At 35.1% G+C, this 20322-nt stretch overlaps 3 protein-coding genes across 8 annotated transcripts; 1 reads left to right on the plus strand and 2 right to left on the minus strand.

The window, feature by feature from the left end:
• Positions 1 to 868: 868 nt before the first annotated feature.
• LOC18602595 (Nucleic acid-binding proteins superfamily) lies at positions 869 to 5358 on the minus strand. 2 transcript variants are annotated; one of them, XM_007034078.3, is made up of 10 exons: positions 5015 to 5357; positions 4529 to 4688; positions 3256 to 3317; positions 2880 to 3039; positions 2659 to 2779; positions 2311 to 2392; positions 2101 to 2204; positions 1401 to 1479; positions 1261 to 1311; positions 869 to 1179 (listed from the first exon to the last, which is right to left on the minus strand). In XM_007034078.3, exons 1-10 carry the CDS (start codon positions 5291 to 5293, stop codon positions 1096 to 1098), a joined length of 1182 nt encoding a protein of 393 aa, XP_007034140.1. In that variant the 5' UTR covers positions 5294 to 5357; the 3' UTR covers positions 869 to 1095. The 2 variants fall into 2 exon arrangements, 1 of the variants encoding a protein (XP_007034140.1); XR_016025698.1 differs by lacking the exon at positions 869 to 1179 and having other exon boundaries at positions 1401 to 1474; positions 5015 to 5358.
• A 1483-nt stretch (positions 5359 to 6841) lies between these two features.
• On the plus strand, positions 6842 to 8324 carry LOC18602596 (ras-related protein RABA5e-like). Its single transcript, XM_007034084.3, has 2 exons — positions 6842 to 7312; positions 7800 to 8324. Exons 1-2 carry the CDS (start codon positions 6982 to 6984, stop codon positions 8111 to 8113), a joined length of 645 nt encoding a protein of 214 aa, XP_007034146.1. The 5' UTR covers positions 6842 to 6981; the 3' UTR covers positions 8114 to 8324.
• A 1427-nt stretch (positions 8325 to 9751) lies between these two features.
• PDS3 (phytoene desaturase 3) lies at positions 9752 to 20261 on the minus strand. Of its 5 annotated transcripts, none has more exons than XM_088805524.1 (15): positions 19967 to 20250; positions 19513 to 19720; positions 19289 to 19421; positions 18516 to 18604; positions 17963 to 18020; positions 17491 to 17646; positions 15786 to 15934; positions 14815 to 14934; positions 13594 to 13840; positions 13399 to 13501; positions 12581 to 12628; positions 11953 to 11998; positions 10871 to 11058; positions 10238 to 10400; positions 9752 to 10006 (listed from the first exon to the last, which is right to left on the minus strand). In XM_088805524.1, the coding sequence occupies exons 2-15, from the start codon at positions 19669 to 19671 to the stop codon at positions 9947 to 9949; spliced, it is 1719 nt and encodes a 572-aa protein (XP_088661650.1). In that variant the 5' UTR covers positions 19672 to 19720; positions 19967 to 20250; the 3' UTR covers positions 9752 to 9946. The 5 variants fall into 5 exon arrangements, with proteins under 5 accessions (XP_088661650.1, XP_017975340.1, XP_017975339.1 ...); XM_018119851.2 differs by having other exon boundaries at positions 19513 to 19726; positions 19825 to 20250; XM_018119850.2 differs by having other exon boundaries at positions 19825 to 20249.
• Positions 20262 to 20322: the final 61 nt, after the last annotated feature.

The following is a 20322-nucleotide window of genomic DNA, read 5'->3' on the forward strand; positions in this document are numbered from 1 at the left end:
GATGAAATGAATTTTTTTATACAAATTAAAAATTTGATGGTGGGGAGCTTGTGGACGTGATGGGTGGTGCAAGACTTTGGTCTCTTGGTTGGGGCGCTATGACTACGTTCTCAACAACAGATATGGGATGGTTTGAATTTTTTTTTTTCTTGTTAAAATTCATTTCTTATTTTGGATACGAGTTTGTGATGGGGTTGCATCAATTAATGATACTGATTGGTGGATGGAGCCATGGAATGCATTCACTAAGCAAACCCCCTCCACACGAAGCTTGGTATCTCATGGCAAACCTGACCCGACAGTATGTGGTGAAATATTACGGAATTGTGATGGTTATATCGTTGAGGTTTTCTTTGGGCTTCCTGGTATACACGATTCCAACTCTGGTATACATGCCTTGCGCCTTTCTCCTCCTCCCCATATTGAGGCTTAAAACTAATTATTGAATCTGATTCTATGATTCCATTGTTTTGGGTACATAACACGCACCAGAGAGCACGCAAAAAATGACATATTTTCAATGAATTTGACACGGTCAGACAGATACTTGGTACAGTATCCCTTGTACATATCATAAGAAAAGCCGACTCTTTTACGGATTTCTTATTAAGTTTGGGGTTGATAAGAACTCCATGTTTTCAGCCTAGTGGTAATGCCTCCATCTCCAGCTAAGACTATCGGGATAGCTAGTCTTTGGTGTTTCAGATCCACTTCGTGTTGAGCTTTACTGATTATCATTTACGTAATGCCTTTGTATTGCCACAAGGTGTTGTTTTTATCTTTAATTGTAATGCTCTTGAACCTTTGGGTCTCCTATATGGGTGGATCCTCCCACTGATGTATTTTTTTTATATAAAAAAATAGAAAATAAAATGAAAGAAAAACTTTCATATAGACCAATCTTTTCTTATACATGATTTAGAAGGATATATGGTTAAATGTCTAAAATATAAACTATTAACATGATATACAGCTTAGAGAATGAGCGCCTATGAATTTTTGTGCAAAATAAGCATTGAAAAGGAAAACAAAAAAAAAGGTACAAAAAATCCCCATATAAAAGGATATATGATAGACTGCAGCCTGAAACTTAAATCACGGAACACGTTCCAGTACTCGTTGTAATGCCTTCTTAATACCTTCTTGATCAAGGGATGTCGTCAGTTGTATCTCCTGCACCTGAACGATAGAAAAATGATGTAAATGCCAGAAATTATGTCTGTGTGTGTGAGAGAGAGAGAGATCATATGATGCATTTACCTGCCTTCCAGCGCGGGCTAGGAGGGTGAACATATTGTCACTAGGTGGTGCCTGCAGCCAGATGACAGTTAGATATTAAGATTATGATCGCATACAGATGATGAGCACTGCATGGTAAGATCAAGAACAGAGCAACTCACATTTGAAAGCCAAAGCTGCAAATCTTGTGAGACTACCCGTTTCTCAAACCCTTGCCGACTAATTCGTACATCATCTATACTGGACCAGAATATAATTACAGAATAAGTATCTGCATAAACTATTAGGTGCGAAAAAAAGATGCTACAATTCTAGTAACATATCTACTTTCTTCAAGAAAACTGGCCTAGCAACAACAACCTCTGGTTTATAAACATCAAGATTCCAACTTGCAAGTAATGGTCCTGAACTCGTAAATCACATGCACACGATGACAGACATAGCATCAAACTAGGCCTTAAAATTTAAATGGATATGAAGGAAATAGGGACATATAGAATTGTAGATCTGACAATTTTGCGAACTTAGAACCATAGGAACACAAGTGTAGCAGGGAAATGTTTAATGGATATGAAGGAAGATGATAACATAGACATTTATAACATTAAACTAGACCTTGTAAGCATGGTGAAGTAAACCTGACATTTTGACTCACTAAACAAGCATAAATGAATAAAATTGTACCAAGACACCCAAATTTGAAAGAAACTTAATGGAACCTGAGAAAAACAACATGAAGATACTTAGAAATATAAAAGAATAAACAGATAACACAGTAAAAGTAACCACTGCAGTCAAGATGAAGGGTAAAAGTTCAATACAAATATAGGGCAATAATGAAAAAACATTGTGAAAGCTTACCCATTTTCCTGCAGAAGCTCTTTGAATATTGTGTCGAGCCCTGGAAGTGGTTCAATGGTACTGCCATTGCTTGTGGTCAAGGAATCAGAACCAGCTGAACCATCCTGAGAAGTGTAAGTCCATTGTTAACCACAATTATTATTTCATCTCAAGGAAATTGAAACTAAAATTCAGGTTGAGGATTATCTATCACAACTCCAATTCACAAACCTGGGGAATCACTTTGTCCAATGTTTCCAAAAGTGGGTCTTCCTCCAACTGTTTGATTGATAAAGTAATCCTTGACTTGGCCCTGCATAAAAGCTCAATATAAGTTCAGTGCAAGTGGCATTACAGACAAACAAGGATAATATGTAGGGAGCCGAGAGGACAAGAAAAAAGAATAAGAATCCGCCACAAATAATTTATTAGAACCCACAGGCTTACCTGCCTTATATAGGAACAAATATTACACTATTCTTGATAAATAAGCCATATCGATCTGGTTATGAAATTTTTGAAATGATTAAATAATTTGCATAATGGAAATAACATAGATTTGAAGCAAGGAAAACTCACCTATCAATATTAACAACCTTCACTCTAACATCATCTCCCTCAGTCAAGATGTCTCTGACATCCTGAACTAAATCCCAGGAAACCTCTGAGACATGTACTAGTCCAGTGAGATAATAAAGCCCTGCATCATAGTTATAAGAATGCCCATAATAAGCTTTGTGAAACCAAAAAACAAAACTCTGAGGAAAACTAGAGCTATACAAATCAAAGACTGTAAATACCATCAGGGAAGCGTAAGTGAACAAAGGCACCATAATCCTCAACAGAACCCACCCTTCCTGCAAAAATATCCCCTACATTAATTCTTGTAGAAAACTTCGACCAGACAGCTTCCTTTTCTGAGAATATCAATTTCCTGGTCTCCTCATCAGCTTGGATTACCTAAAATAATAAGATGAGATACTTAAATTACTGAAATCACATGTAGCACTCTTTTACGAGTAAACATATCTCCCCAAGAATTATTTGGCAAAATGGAAGAGAAGGGGAAAAAGGAACAAGTTAAACATTCTGTATATACTGATTACAAACTAATCCTTTATGAGATGAAAGAAGATGATTAACACCACAAGATAAAATACAAAAGAAACTCATTACCTTCACTGAAAGAAGTGCACCAACCAAACTTTTGGCAATCTGATGGATAGTTTTGCGTGGTTCTACATGATATGTTATCATAAAAATTGAAACAGATTAGGTTTTAGTGGATAATGTAAGTGGAAGTACAAAAATCAATCTGACCAAATAGAAAAGTAAGCAATATGAGGAATGGGGTTCTCCTTTCCCCAAGGAAGAATGTGCAAATAGAAGAGTCTGCCCAACAGCATTCTTAACAATAGATGGAAAACAGTGAAATGCAATTTGCAATAGTACAGAATCCTAGTACAGTAAGCTGGAAACTTTCCCTACAATTCTTAGAATGCTGAAGAGGGTGAAAACTAAGGCATATTTTAATTAGTAGACATATCAATTCCAGAACCTTCTAATGATCCATACTCCAGAATGAATAAGTCATCACATGCTACTTCAAATTTAGCAGACACATATTTACCAGAAGTATATCTCCTTAATTGCCTCAGTATTCTTTTAAATAAGCCTAGAAGAAACATGACATCAGCTATTCATCTAGACTCCATACTCTCTTTACCCATGGTTCCACTAGATATAGTAACAACCTAGAAGGCTAGAAATACTTATAGTTAGCTGATTGATCACATGCTAAACCTCCTTTTAGCATACTGTAGATAATTAGATACATTAAAGTTAAACTTATCTTTTCAGACGAACAAATATTTTGAATGAAAATATAAACAAATCATGAGATGTGCAGAAGAGATATTCTATTGCATGAAGTCAATGCACAAAGACCATGAAGACAGAAACAACAGAGGGGGAAAAAAAAAGAACAAAGTAATTGAATTCGGAAGAAAGTTAATCTTAACTCCATGTCAAGATATAAAGGGTATTTGGAAATGTTCATTTGCTGCCATCAAGATGTCTAGATGCAAATTGATACTTCAGGTTAATGAACAAATTTATTTAACATTCTAGTTCTTCTCGGCCTTGTCAAAGTAAAAGAATGCTTCCAGTTTCACAGGAAGGTCACTGAAATCACAGGTTAAATTAAAGCACACAAATCGGTTTCCTAAAATTTCTTCAACATAAGATATTACTTAAACGAAAGCATAAACATTTCTCAACTCCATAATCCACATTAATTTCCAAGCATACAATTTACTCCCTTCCCGTGTTATTTAATCTGTATGCAAAAGGTATGTGGTAGAAAAGAGAAATTACAATAATGGAAATTCTGAGACTACAGCTCAAAATTCGTAAAAACCAAGTAGGAGCAGCAAGCTGTAAATAGTACCTTTACAAGAATGTGATGGACTCAACTGTGGAAAAGGAAGAAAACCCACAAGAGAATAAAAGCGAACCAGCAAACCTCCACCATTAAATCCTTCAACTCTACCCTCATAGATGAACCCACTGTGAGAGTACGCCTTGGCTGCCTTCCAATCAGCGGACCTCTACTTCTTTGCAGGAACTAAGTATTAGAGTGTATACACAAGTATTAAAGCACAGAACTTGAATTACATATCCAACTAGTTAAATCAAAACAAGTGGAAAATTCCTTCACTAGTAAAAACCAGCCCATTACAAAAGCTATGTTGATTAGTCGGAATTATGCTGCCAAAACAGTTAAAAACATAATACATTCATGCCCAACATAACTTAAATAAATGTAGACTTCTTATAGCAGAACTCACGTTGAAGTATCACCAATAATAAACAATGAGGGAAGAAAGCACAAATACATAACAAAAAGAATCGTAGAGGAGTAGTAAAACCACACCCGTGCTTGTCTAATAGCATCAGAGGAAACAGAGTCGTCAAGAAGTGCGGTGGCAGCGGCTTCAGCTTGTTCAGAATTATCCGTTTTGGCATTGGTAGAAGCAGAGAAAGCAGAGACTTTGAGAGTGTAAAACGAAGGCGGCCTCTTGATAAGAGAAGGCTTGCAACATAAGTTGGACAGCTTTGATTGGTTTAGGAAACAAGAAAATGAGGAGACATCAGGGTTGAAGAGCCGAGAGAGGAAAGAGACTGAGCCTAGTGTTGCAGTGGATACCGGCATTGTGAAAACTGAAAATCCTGGAATGCGTAAAGGGAAGATTGGGAAGGGGATTGACGCAAGGTGTGTATATGTTCGAATTTGAAGGTTTCTCTGGTCAGTTTTAGCAAAGCCATGTGTCCTTTCTCTGCCCACATATCCATTCCTTCTCAAAAATCCATTCTGTTTTAGGCATGGGCCCCCTCTGATTATGCTGGTTAAAAACAGAGATGAAGGTGAAAGCACAGATTTTTTTTTCCGTCGTGTGTGTGTGTGTATATATATATATATATATAAAAGATAAATAAATATTATCATGTTTTATTCTATGATTTATATTTTGTTAATTCATCTATTTCTATTCATGTAAATCATAAATGTCAAATTTCAAAGTATTAAAATAACTAAGTATTTATTTGATGCTTATAAAATTTTAATAAATTAAATATGTTTTCCCGATTAATATAATAAGAACATCAAATTGAGTTGAGACTCTATGTACATGACGGATAGGAATAGGTCCTTAAATCAAACGTTAATTTTTTAAAAAAATATTAATTATTATAAAAAGGTGCAAAATTAATCTCTATAGTAATATAAGATAAAAATATTAATAGCTGAATTGATAAATTAATTAATTTTGGATAATAAGTGGATTTTGGATATAAATTCTAGAAACGGTTTATCTTGATCCTAAGTAGCAAAAGTGGTAATTATAGAAATTTAGGTATTGATCCGAGATTAAAGATGCTAATTAGGACTTATTGAAATGATTAAAAGGGTCGAGCCTTAAAAGGAAGGTTGGTCGGCAATGGCATGCGTGACATCAAGTGTTCTTGGTGTAGTTTCGGCAATGTTGCATGTGGCGGTTTAAGTGCATGGTCCGGCTATTAATGGTCACGCCTCCCAACTCCCAATCCCTTACAATTTTCCCAAGGACCTTCTCCTTTCCCACGAGCCTCACCTTCTCTCTGACCCGCCCTTAAATGTAATTCAAGCTCATATTAAATGCATTCCTATTTTAGTAGTAAAGTTTTTCTATGTTTTAAAATGTAACATGAATTTAAATCTTTAAATAAATAATTATTTAATTAAAAGTTTTGAGTTCAAAATTTCATAATAAATTTTAAATTTCATATTTTTAAAAAATAAAAAGTAAGGAATTGTATTTTTTAGATAAAAAATCAAACAACAATAAATAAAATCATATGGAAAAAGTATTAAGTGTATTCAATTTTTAGGTGAGCTTTGTGAGCAAATTTAAGCTCTTTTATTGATTTTTTTTTTACGTAATAATGTCAAAAGAAAACCCAATTTTTTCAAATTAGATATTGTAATTGTTATTTTATTCTCTATCATTTCTCGTTTTATAAATATGTATATATCTAAAAAAAGAAGTAGATGTGATGAAAATGTCAAAATAGTCCTAATAACTATAAAAAATAAAAAAGAAAAAGAAAATTAGTGCACATGTGTGACAAAGGTGAAAAGTTATAAAAAAAAATACATAGCGGTGAAAGTCAAAACATAATATGCGCGTGGGCGTAGCAATGAAGTCACGTTACACAACCTGGTCCACCGTTGGTCTCTGCCACTTTCTTCCATTCGTCTTCCCCTGGTTTACCTCAAAAACTGTTTATTCATTCATTTTCCCAATCCCACCGCCAAAAATCTAGTGAAAATCGAAATCTCAAATCCAGAAAAGAAGCAAAATGTCAGACGATGAAGCAGTGGAAGAGTACCTATTCAAAATAGTGATAATAGGGGACTCAGCCGTGGGAAAATCCAACCTTCTCACTCGATATGCACGTAACGAGTTCAATGCTCACTCCAAGGCAACCATAGGGGTGGAGTTTCAGACCCAGAGCGTGGAGATTGATGGCAAGGATGTTAAGGCTCAGATTTGGGACACTGCAGGCCAAGAGCGTTTTCGTGCTGTGACTTCTGCTTATTACAGGGGTGCTTTTGGTGCATTGTTGGTTTATGATATTAGCAGGAGAGCTACTTTTGACAATGTTGCTCGATGGCTCGATGAACTCAACTGTAAGTACTTTTTCTTTCTGTTCTTCTGGTTTTGGGGTGGTGACAAAGTTTTAATTTTTCTTGCTTTTGCTTGGAAATGCATTGGCTGCTTTGGTAGAATTCAGGGAGTTGTTGGCTGGGATTTTTATATTCTTCAAACCACAATCTGGGATTTTGTTTTCTTTTTTAACATAAAATTCAGTTTTAGACTTATTTGAGGAGCTATTTTGAATATTCAGTTTTTTTTTATTGGAAAAAAAATCCAGTTTTAGATGAAATGATGCCTCATTTAACCTTGAGAATTGAAAATTACATTAGGAGATTACTCTGCATAACAGAATGTAAACTGTTGGAGCAAATGTAATGACCAGTGGTGAATATGCTACTATGAGTTATGTCCGATGCTATGCCTTGTGGATTATATGTGTTATTTATATGGGCAATTTCCCTTATTCCATTTTGGTTTCAATATCCTGAAATTTTGATTATGATGGAACAATTTTTCCAGCACATTCTGATACGACAGTGGCAAGGATGCTGGTGGGAAACAAATGCGATTTGGAAAATATCAGGGAAGTGACTTTGGAAGAAGGTAAAAGCTTGGCAGAAGCAGAAGGCTTGTTTTTCATTGAGACATCTGCACTTGATTCCACCAACGTCAGAACTGCGTTTGAGATTGTCATTCGAGAGATCTATAACAACGTGAGCAGGAGAGTCTTGAATTCTGATTCATACAAAGCTGAGTTAACTGTCAATAGGGTGAGCCTTGTGAATGATGATGGCTTAAGGCAAACTCAGACCAAGAACTCATGCTGTTCTTGATAGGTTCTGTTCAATTTGATACAGTGCAAATGAAGGGTTCCTCATATTTCTGTACTTTTTCTTCCCTGCATTAAGGTCGTCGCAGCTGGAAGGATGTGAGACATATTAGCCTTATCCAATTTGATAGAATTAAAATTGAAACTTTTGGTTGCCTGCTGATACATGGTTATCTTCTTATGTACTAAAGTGATACAAATTAAGTTCATATGTATCCCAAACTGTTTTGGATATGTATTAACTATAAAGCGTAATGATAACATTAAGCTCACCTTAATAGCATTCAATTTAAATCAATAATCAGAATTTGGGATGCGTGGACTGTAATTTTATTTTCTTTATTGATAGGGTTCGTGATGATAATTTTCCTTGAGCTGCCTGTAATTATCAAAAACCAAAGAACCCCAGATATTCTTCTTTGTAAATAAGCAGTTCTTGGTAACCATTAATAACCTAGTCATTCCCTTGAGCAACAAATTGCCTTCCAAATCCCCTATTCTTTCTATGCTTGTCCTACTACTATCAATTGAACTCTCGCCTTCAACTGCAACCAGAAACACACACTCCGTTAACTGTTAGCCTATATAAGTAGATCACTGTATCATTACACGTTCTTCCAAATCTAGGAGGAGGAAAACCACCACACTGTCATGTTCATGCAGGAAGCGGTAGCCGCCCGATGCTGTCCTCCTATTGCTGGTCCTAACGAGAGAAAAATGGATTTACTTGGGCAACCAAGGGCCATAACTAATAGCTAGAAGCCTTGCTTTACAATTGTACCGCTCTTCTTGTACGTAGTTTAGGCCTATCTGATGGGTCCGTTGCATGATCATATAGAGTTGAAGTCTCGTGCTCTGTTGGAAAACTAAACCAAATTTAACATTTTCCCACCATTTTTTAGTTTTAACTTTTAATCATCAGTTATATTTTGTTAGAAGGTTAGCTTCTTGATTGAGTTTTATATAATTGCTCCAAGTCGCTGTTGTTCCGCAAATCTGAATTGTTAGAATTTTAGATAGTAGACGAGAGTTTGCTCTGTCCATGAAGTCATAATCCATCTTGTACTTGATTTTTCCTCTATTTTCTTCCTGGACCCTAAAAGCTTTGGACATGTATTTTGTATAAAATATTCAACATATAATAAAAAAATCTGCAAATCATGTGGCTGATATAGAAGAAGGAAAGAGTGAAGTGAGGAGATGCCGTGCCAATTTTGATGTTTTTCTTGTAACAGTGTAATGCTTTATTAGGTCGTTCACTCGCTTCTCTCTCCCGTTGAATTGAAGAAGAGTAAAAGGTTTTTTTCTACTTTGTACTCATCCCTTCCATTCTTCTACTTCTCTCTCCTAACAAGGGAAGCCTTAATTTCAAACTTACAGGTTATATACCTCAATGGCTCAATCTGGTGGGGTTGCAATGTCAATGAACTTAATTTGCTGAGTAAACTACTTTTTGAACTCAAACGCATCAAATTCCAATCTCAATGCTACATGTTCAGGCAGTACCTTCAAGATTGCTAATGCATTCTACAGCATTGTGATTTGATGATACCTGTTATGATTATTTAGGATAACGATTCCTCGATAACTCGGAAGTTGCTAGAACAATCAAAGATTATATAGATTTATTTTTTAACCTGGATGATTGAAGATCATATAGATTCCATCTAAGAATTTTACACAGCGTTTCTTATGCTGTCTTTGAATGTGTTACAGATTTTGTATGGGCTATATGATAACTGTACTGCTAGAAGACCAGTAATGTACTGGCCTTGAACAATCAATTTGCCGAAGATCCTCAGTAACTTGTGAATTTTTTACCGAAACTTGAAGGCCGTTAGTGAATGCTTGCTCCTGCCAACTTTCTTTGTCCCAGAGCAAGAAGCAACTCATAATCCTGCATATTTCAATACATTAGAAGTGCTGATATAAAACGAACAAAATATTTCCGTTTTCCATCCTCCTATTGTATGGACTCACATTGCCACCTTCATAAAACTCTTCTGGGATGGTATATAGCAACAAGTTTGGCATCTAAGACAATTACTAATTTGAACTTAGTGGGAAAAAAGAGAATTACACCAGTGCAGTTACAGTAACATGACACTGAAAAGAATGCAAAAAGTACCTGTACAATAGACTGTGCACAAAGCTTCCCTGAGAGAACAGCGCCTTCCATCGAAGCCAGATACTTTTGTTTTGTGTAATCACCTGCTAGATAGAACCCCTCTATTGGAGATCTTTGCAATGGGCGGCAGGGTTCACAATCTGGAACAGTTTTATATACAGATCTGAAATGATCATTAGCTTTAAGTTTCAGCAGGGAATCTTGGGGTTAACACCTAAAATAGGCACTATTGCACATGGATTTAAACATAGAAACATGCATGCATGCATGTATGTACAAACATATGTATGTATGTACACAATTACAAATCTGAAAAAAGGATTTACTCTTTCTTTCTTCGGAACATATTTGAAATGGTACTGGCATCCTGTTTAGAGATGTGTTCGAAAGTGTGTCGAAGATAGCATTAAGCTTCCATGAATATTTTGAAATAAATATTTATATTACATGTTTCTCACACAATTATACTCTTTGATGCATCACTATTTGAACATAGGGGGAAACGACCCCATTCATTTATATTCAGCCATAACACGAGACTTCAAGCAATGACTAGAATTTGATTTGAAAAAGAAAAACAAAAAAAAAAAGAACTATATAACAGAGATTCTAAAAAAATGCACTCAGTCTAACCTTGGTGTTTTAACAATATGGTACTTTATAACTTTTGCTTTGCTCTGATCTGCAGAAATTTCATCAGGAAAGAGTTTTGCAAGCTCCTTCATTGTAGCATCAATAATTTCCAAGTCACTACGGGCAATCCATTCTTCTGCAGGGGCAAAAACTAACTCCAACATGGACTGGTTTGGATTGTAATATTCCTGCATAAAACAATAAATCATTAATTAATGGTCTCATGCATTTAATGGGGAGACATGAAGCTAACGTAGTTAGCCTCTCTTTATATAATGGAAAAAATAATAAAAAGCAGGGAGAAAGAGTTATGTCTCTGCACATATATTTTTATTCTTCTTAAGTCTTACTTGCTGAAACTTTCCTTTTTCTCAATTCTCATGGAAGGTTGAGTCAAACCCACATGGTTTTATTTCCAAATGTTCTCCGCACCTATCTTTTTCTTCTTCTCTAGTTCTTACTATCTGAAACTTTACTTTTTTCTCAATTCTCACGGAAGGTTGAGTCAAACTTACATGGTTTTATTCCAAATATTCTTTGGACTTGAAAGTTACCCATTAATAGGTTCCCCTGGCAAGGCTACATCAAATTAAGTCCATAGCATCTGCCATTTCACCATATCCCCTTGTTTCAAGATTAGGAACTCATCATGATACATTTCCACAGAAAGATGTCAATAAAAAATTAATAACTAAAGCTTTTTTGTTAGATGTTTTCTTTTAAATGGAAGAACACATGATAATCATTCCTGTGTCTCATCTAGTTGGGGCAAAACTAGCATAATTACCCACACATCTGCAACAGTATTGAACAGAAGCTGACAATTTTGAATAAACTTTTTTCCATTCTTTTATTCAAGCATGGCTGTTAGTCGATAAAAAAAGGATTAACACCCAATAATTTTGTTATGCAAAGAAACCAGAATGTAGTTAAACATGTAATTATATCATATACACTTAACAATTCTTGCAAGATTGTAAACAATGTTACTGACATCCAATATGTAGGAAATATAGGCAGCATGGCAACCTAAAGAACATAAATTCAATGGAAATAAAAAAGAAATTTTAGAGAGCTTTTACCTTACACGTTACAGACATGTCAGCATAGACACTTAGAAGGGGACTTCTGCAAGCAAATGAGGAAAAAAAGTGAGAAGAGTATAAACAAAAGTAGTTGGTAAGAGAGAACAACATTCATGAGATTCACCTCAGTAAATGAACATGAAAAGAGAAGAAAACACTAATGCAAATTAGTTTAATGCAAAGATGTCCCATGACTTAGCAAAACAATGGAGGATAACCATTCTCCTTAAACCCCCACAATCCCTCATGGGATTATTCCAGGTCAATTAACTCTGGGAAAACATTACAAATACTTAATAATGCACCAAATGGTCAAATCTGAAAATTTAAATAATTAAATTGTGTTAAAAAAAAAAGAAAAGCATGCAACGGATTTGCTTGACTATCAATAGGCAAAGACCGCAGACTGGTAATAATAATGCCTTTACACTAGGGTTTCCACATTCTTATAAGCAATGATCTTTTTCCTCCAAATATACTCTAGGTTCATTTCTACATGAATATTGTAAATTCAGAAATACAATTAGTAAAAAATCATAAGGCTACCAAGTGTCAGGCAGATAATAACCATAAAAGCTGTAAATTTGCAAAGAGGGGAAAAGGCTGATAGACGAAGTAGGAAGACCTGCTAAAGAGTAGATGATTGTAGGTGTTCTTCAATTTCCTATCAAACCTGCAAATGGAGATAATCCACATCACTCAACCAGGGACTCTCATATTAACTTGACACTCTAGAAACCCAAAAAACAATTTTGCATCTATAAAATTAAACCGTCTGCTCAAAAAGGGAAATAGCACACATGTATCACTTTTTTTTAAAAAAGGCATGACGCATGTATCAATTAACTCATTTCACTAGTGCAATGCAGTGAATTAATGGGAAATTAGAAACAAAAAATTCTTGAGCAAAAACACACCAGAAAACCAACCATAGGAAAAACACATGCATTCTCTTCTATACTACTTTAAAACCAGAGAAGTAAGAGATTAGGCAACCCTAGAAAGTCATTACACATGGTCAACACTGCTGCTTTTTGCTTAGAGGGTGTGTCCAGTGAAGGCATAATGTAAATGAGGAGCACCATCTTTCATGAATGCTTAAGCAATGTGTAGCTGAACAACATATAGAGGTCATTCATTTCTTCAGAGTTCTGATATGCAACTCTATAACACAGGTACATTATGGATTACAATATGATGTGAGCACTTAACCATTCAGCTCAGTCAGATCAGAGAAAGCTTCCACATGATATCTTTTCCTTCCCCTACCACTTCTTTAAAGTTTCCAGGTTAAATCAGTTGAAGATATATCTATAGAAAGTCATTGGGGTGTACTTCTTCAAATAACACCTTTCTGCAGTTCAAAGATTAGAAAATGGTGGGAGACAGAGCAACAGCGGTACCAACAAATTGTCTGAACAAACAATAGACTTTATTACTAACCATATGTGAACGTTGATTACTGGGACTCCAACTAATTTCTCTAATTTCTTGAAGTATGAAATCTCTCTCCAGTCTTCAGGCAAAAGTAGCTTCAGAATATCAACTGATGAGATCAACATCCATCAGCTATTATTAGAGAAGCAGGTAATACAGGAAAGCTAAAAAAATTGTTATTCAATTGGAAACAGAGTATACCTGGAGCTGCCATTACATAAGCATCTCCTTCAATTGTATTGCCATTAGTTAGAAGAAAACTCTTCACAGTTCCATCATCATTGAGCTCTATTTTCTTTATTCGTGAGTTAAGCCAGACCTCACCACCCAGTGACTCAATATGATTAACAATAGGCATGCAAAGCCTCTCAGGGGGGTTGCCATCCAAGAATGCCATCTTTGATCCATTTTTCTCCTGTTGGTGAATTTTCCACGCATTTGTAACAAGCTATTTTAAATGTTGTAATACCATATTTTCCTTCTATTTTGTATAACCTTAACTGAATGTAAATGAATAAACATGACTACCCAACTGTGTATATACCAATGAACCTTATTTGTAATACAAATTACAAAAGGATCACAACCTCAGATGCTTCTAGTATATGAGAGTTATAAGAAAACATGCGATCTTAAATGTGACTGGAGAACATCCGATGCATGAAAATAAAAATTACACATCTGTTACTCAATCTATATAACCTAATTCACCAAAAGGACCCAAGATATTAACCCTTTATACATATCTCAAGCAGAAATAAAAAGGGAAAAAGAAGAAAAGGCAGTTTTTTTTTTTTCGAATTCCTTTTAACTTTATTTATCAAACAATGATAGAGGGTTTTTGTCAAAATTCTCATTGATAATTTAAAAAATGAAAGTCATTTGAAACATACATACAAATATAGATAGCTGTATACATATATGATTTATTGCTTGATGATCATTTTGAAGGCAGTAATGGCAGCTTTTGGCCAAAAAGAAAAGGTATATGTTGCCACCTATGGTATTAGAACCAGGGGGGAACTGTACCCATCCCTCTGTTGCCAACAGAGGAAGAGAGATATATATGCTTACATATTGCCTAAAAGATAGCTTTGTCATGGAAATTCCTAGTCTCTTGAAAATTTCAGGCTGAAAACTATTGGAACACCTAAAAATAGCATGTAAACTTAATTCCCATTTTAAAAGAAAATGTAGCCATAATAAACAAGAACAAATTGTAATGTTTACTTGATGTGTCCAAGTTTCACATTTATAGATTCCTTTGGTACCCAACCAACGTCATTACTAGTGACATACAGAGCAGGGTTTCTGTTAATAGTCAAGAAAAATTTAAACACACATCATTTTAATTATTTTGTTGCTGACCGTGTTTCCAATATAATCAAATTTCCAAAATAGGAGTAAACTAGGGTACCATACCTGCAGAAATCGATTCAAAGCAATCAATATACACTGCATTGAAAGTTCATCTGGGTTAATGAAGTTCAGTGCCTTTGACATGGCAATAAACACATTGTCAGTCACACGATCAGGTATGCCCTGAAAAGGAAAATGAGGAAAGGATTAGTTTTCTTTATTTTTTATTTTTTGAAAAGTATTAGTTTTCTTTATTCTTAATTCATTTAACAAATTTTTACTACTTAAAGCAATTCATACCAGATTCATTAACAATGACAAGCGGGCAGTATTTGAATGAATGCAGAGGGGAATGCATACACTAACTGACAGACTTTGCATCACTTACAAAAGTCACTATACTAAACATAAGGCTGTACATGGCAATCTCTTTTCTAAAATTTTCTTTCGTCCCCTCACCTTCCTCCTTTTTCTATTTTCCTAAAAGCATTCAGCAATACTTTTCCTCATGTTTGTTGTAAGACTAAAAAATTTATGCATGTTATTCTTATAGATTAATACTCAACCCACACACGTCTGATCTAAAAATATCCCACTATTATATAGTATCCAGTTTTACCCATAAAAAACGAAGCATCAGCACCAAAATCCATGGACAGAATCGTGTACACAGACAATAATATGTCTATACCACAGAAGACACCTCAGAATGACTTCAAACAAATCCAGATGCAAGGATTGTTGCTCTATTATACTTGTGCTCTTCTGAACCTTTTCAAGCAAAGAAACAGCCATGTATTTGGTAAGGGCTTAAAAATCCATATCAGTCAACCGTACATGCATGTAGCCACAAAGCAGCAAATAAACTGCCACTATATGAGCAAAACTTCAAGTTAACAAGGCTCTTTTTGGGAAGCTTTACATCAGGATGAACTAAGCTCACCACTCAGAAGCCAGCCAGACATGTGGCCTTACTATTTATGTACGTGCTATTAGCCACAAAAGGATGATTTTATCAAAAGCAACCAGCATACCTGCTTTCTCATCCACTCTTTAACAGTTAGACCATCTTGGGCCTCAACATAAGGTTGTCCGCCAAGCATTGCTGGTAGGAGTCCTATTGCAAACTTCACTTTCTCTGGCCAAGTCAGCATTTCATTGTTCTTCAAAATGGCCCATATCCCTGTCAGTTTTCATTGATATGAAATTTAAACAAAGTAGATGCAAAATGTAATTTCTAATTCCTGTAGATGTTAGTATTGGCATTCAAGAATCTGTAGAGCAAATTCCATATACATTTGAATGATAAAGGAAAAACAAAAGTTTCCAAGCACCCTGATCAGTCCACCAACAACATAAATCAGCCACAACATATCAAAGGAATATAATTCAGCAGCCAACAACAAGACATAGGATCCTACAGACATGCACCACCAGACAAAAAATGAATAAACAATAACAATGTTGTGATTTGGTCCTCAATCAAAAGCTTGCAAAAGGAAAATTTAAGCAAACAATCGAGAGAATTGAATCAATCATACATGACAAAGATTAAAGAACTGAAAAAGGGAACAAGCAAACATAGGAATTAAAGATACGGTGTGGTTTTGCTGATTTCCTACCACAGCCGCAATAACAAGAAAATCCACCATTGAAAGATCAAGAAATTACAAACTGTGACCCTTCAAAGGCCCTTAAACTCAATTGTCAGGTACAAACTCAGTCTACGGTCTCTATGTGCTTTTCTCCTCACATGCTCATCAGCAGACTTACAAACACTAAAAGACTCTTTTCCTCAATGAAGAGCCTGCAAAGTGTACACATAAAAGAGTGCTCCCCATGCACTAGAATCCATCTTGAATTGAATTTGTTGAACACAGCCCTATGTGTTAAATGAAACTTGAGAGTACCAAAACACATTCATTTTTATCATTTTATAGAAGCTCAAAATTTTATGAACCAGAGGAAGCCAACCTTGTGCCTTAAACTAGTGTCAAACAAAACTCTGAAGTGTAATTCAACAAATGGCCCAAATCTCAGAGTTCAAGATTTCAAGAAAGTAAAATATTAATCTTCAATTAAAAGGCATCCAACTTAAAACCAATTAGTTCAATTGGAAAGACCAGTCTCGAATATAAGGTCAGTCTAAGGAAGCCCCAACTTAGAAGACATGGGAATGCCATGACTAATGATAACAACTGATTTTTCAGTCTTAAATTTTCTACTATGAAAACAACTAAGGGAAATTTAGGGAAAGGGGTTGAGCGATTTGGATGACTGGAATCATATAATATTTATTAAAACATGTAATGCCCAATATGTTGATTCTATAATATGCATTACATAGAGTAGATAAGAAGAAATTTAATTGGTACTTCACAATAAATACACATAAATGTAAAGAGCAAACATCAAAACAAACTGGAATTGACATTGACTAACATATAAGATAGAGTAGTGACAAGAGCGAATAAACTCATCCCAGATACCAATTAATCATTTAGAACAAGGTATTGTCCACATCCAACCGATTAAATAAAAACAGGTAACAAGCAAGCAATTTTATCTTTCATTTCAAATTTTGCTGCTTCGTACTGTTTGTAAAGCAAAAAAAAGTTTACATAGCTGCCGATTTGATAATTGTACAAATCTATCTAAACTTTTTTTTGCTTTACAAACAGTACGAAGCCGAAAAATTCAAAATGAAAGATAAAATTACCAAGTATTTTAGTTGTTTACCATTTAAGGGTGCAGGTAGAACTTCTGGAAAATCAAATCGGCTGAACTCTCCAGGTTTGTTTGGCATTGCAAATATCATAGAGTGCTCCTTCCATTGCAGCCGGTCATTAATGCCAAGTTCTCCAAACAGGTTTTGCACATTTGGATAAGCCCCGACTTGCCAAAAAGAAAAGACATAATAAGAATATAATTAAGCAAAGAAAGAAAAAAGATGTTGCAATGCATAAGATAACAGCGGAATACAAGAGTCAGGAGATAAAAAGGAAAATCATAAGTATTGTCCAAAATCTCCACAAGCCTATGTATTTACAACTTTCAAGTACTAAAAAGGGGGACAATAAAAGTAAAATAAAACAAAAAAAAAATCAATGTACTGAATGAATATTTCAATACAACACTACAACCTTCAAAAACTTAAAGAGGAAGACCAGGTGGTAAAGACTGAGAAAACAAAAAAGGTAGTTATTCTTACAGAATATATGTAGGCCTGTCTCATACCAATCTCCATCATCATCTTTCCATGCGGCCACCTGTTAAAAATAAGACCAAACCCTAATCTCTCACAAAAGAGCAGGAAAAAGGGAAAACAACATCTTAAACCACATATGTAAGCATGTCACGTTGGAAGCTTAAAAAATTTACAAGCAGCCATTTGAAAGATATATTAATTGCTAAAATATCAAAATCTTAATTCAAATGAAATTGTTTTTTCCTTTTTATGCATGTGACTGGCAGCTCAAGGAAGTTAAGTACAAAGAAATCATTTACAGCAACACAAGTTAGTTATTAGCACAGTTTAATTTCTGATGGTAAACACTCTTTATTTAATCATGCCGCATGCCATAGTCCAGAAAGAAACTAAACCGTCCTTGAATAAATCTCGTCGATTAAAATTGTTTTTTCTTCATTAAAGATAAAGTGTGATATATCTCCTCATATCACAATAAGATTTTAGCAATGAGGAGTGAGATAATTCAATAATATAAATAGGTGTAAATTTCTATAAAACTTAGTAGAGCAAAAACCTTTCCACCTAGGACATCTCTTGCTTCAAGCAACAGAGGTTTGTGACCTGCATCTGCTAAATATTTTGCAGTTGACAAACCAGCCAAACCTGCAACAATTCAAAAGTGGTAAGTCTAATGTAGAAGCAATGACAAACGCAAGTGATGGATCATACATTAAATCTAAAACACATAAGGAACAAAATTTTAGGTATAAAATAAATATCAAGTTAAGGCCAAAGGGTTATACTTGCACACTACTGATAGCTTTCAAGCATGCAGATTCTCCCTTATTGCTCACCACAAAAGCACATCTTCACTTGAAAGCTTATCCATTGCAATAAGTAAAAAGAAACAAACAAGATTTTGCAGTCACAGACTTTTGGACTTTTGTGACTGAAGAATACCATATCATTACCCAATTTTACTCTTCCTAGCACTTGTATGCAAACCATCTAACTGTCACAAAGCACAGGGCCCTAAATTGGCACGGCCTTCTAGTGAAAGCTAGAACATAACATAAAAAAATGTAAAACAAACACATCTTGAACACAGAATCAGAATCCAATGACAGAGTATGAGATTCTGAACTGGAAAATATACTTAGACATGAGGTTAAAAATCAAGGCATGATGAAGTCTATGCAAAATTCAGTTCATTAATATAAAAAAGATAAATTTTTAGAAATTTAGCTACAGCAAAGGCACAAGAAGTCACAAAAAATTCAAAAGAGAGAAAATGGATTTCCCAGAAGACAAAAGGAAGCACAGATTAAACTTAAGACAAATTCATACCTGCACCAGCAATTATAACTTTCAATGGCTTAGTTGGACGGGGAGCAGAACGAAAAGAAGCAGATAGAGAAGCAGCCTCCAAAAAATTAACAGTATTCTCAAGCTCTGGCCTTGGATAATCTATGCAAACTACCTGAGTCGTGATAACAAAAGAAAGTAAAAATTATTCTTTGCACTGTAACAAAAGGGTAAGGTGATCCAAATATTCATCAACACCAACCAACCTGCAAAGGACAAGCACCCTTACTTGACCTCTTTTTAAAGGGAATTCTCAAGGCATGTCCCATGGATTCACCACCTCTAAAAGCTAAGACACTTCCCATGCTTATTGTGTTGCTTTGGGAGTTCAAGCGCACAGCAGAAACACTCCCACAGAGACTCATCTTCTTCAAAACCAAAAATCCAAAGCCCAGATTTTGATGAGCAATTCAACTGCAGCTGTTGCAAATCGGAAAAAATAAGAAATGGGTAATTGTAGTTTATCAATATGAAGAAGAAAACAACAAATTACTCATTAAAAAAAAGGCGAAACATACCCTTTTTTTGCCTTAACAAAGCCAAAAACCATTTTAAGAAACTGCTTGATTTAAAAAGAAAACAAAAAAGGGTCTCGCAGATGCTAATTAAACACCAGCAAAGTCACTAATAAGAATCTAGAGAAGGAGTAGATTGAATTACACAAAAAAGTGTGTAAAAAACACTTGAGTTGCCTGAATAATAGAAAGTGGATATGGAAAGTGGGTTGGGACAGACTAAAGAGCCACAGAGGAAGTGGTGGAGGTGATAAGCTAACGTGTACTTGTTATTTATAAGACATGAGAGATTGAGAGTGGGTTTGGCCGAATTAGGAGGAAACATGACATGAATTCATATAAATGAGCTTTTTGGCGCATTGCTAGGCTTGCGGGTTGGTCACTGTTACACGAATATTCTTTTAATGGCCAGTGGCTCAACTCAACCAACTAACTTCCAGGCCAGAGCTGCAGCCTACAGCCTATTGGTATCTCCAATCCCCTTAGTCTTGAGTTTGCACT

Source organism: Theobroma cacao, chromosome 4 (genome assembly GCF_053813885.1).
Source record: "Theobroma cacao isolate CCN51 chromosome 4, ASM5381388v1, whole genome shotgun sequence".
Taxonomy (NCBI): domain Eukaryota; kingdom Viridiplantae; phylum Streptophyta; class Magnoliopsida; order Malvales; family Malvaceae; genus Theobroma; species Theobroma cacao.

Coding starts and splice junctions, on each gene's coding strand:
- LOC18602595 (XM_007034078.3), bottom strand. CDS start 5,293: ATGCCGGTATCCACTGCAACACTAGGCTCAGTCTCTTTCCTCTCTCGG. Junction 2,780..2,879: donor TCACTTACGCTTCCCTGATG/GTATTTACAGTC, acceptor ACTATGATGCAG/GGCTTTATTATCTCACTGGA. Junction 2,205..2,310: donor TGGACAAAGTGATTCCCCAG/GTTTGTGAATTG, acceptor TACACTTCTCAG/GATGGTTCAGCTGGTTCTGA.
- LOC18602596 (XM_007034084.3), top strand. CDS start 6,982: ATGTCAGACGATGAAGCAGTGGAAGAGTACCTATTCAAAATAGTGATA. Junction 7,313..7,799: donor ATGGCTCGATGAACTCAACT/GTAAGTACTTTT, acceptor CAATTTTTCCAG/CACATTCTGATACGACAGTG.
- PDS3 (XM_088805524.1), bottom strand. CDS start 19,671: ATGAGTCTCTGTGGGAGTGTTTCTGCTGTGCGCTTGAACTCCCAAAGC. Junction 13,502..13,593: donor TTATGTAATGGCAGCTCCAG/GTATACTCTGTT, acceptor TGATCTCATCAG/TTGATATTCTGAAGCTACTT. Junction 10,401..10,870: donor CATATTGTTAAAACACCAAG/GTTAGACTGAGT, acceptor TGATCATTTCAG/ATCTGTATATAAAACTGTTC.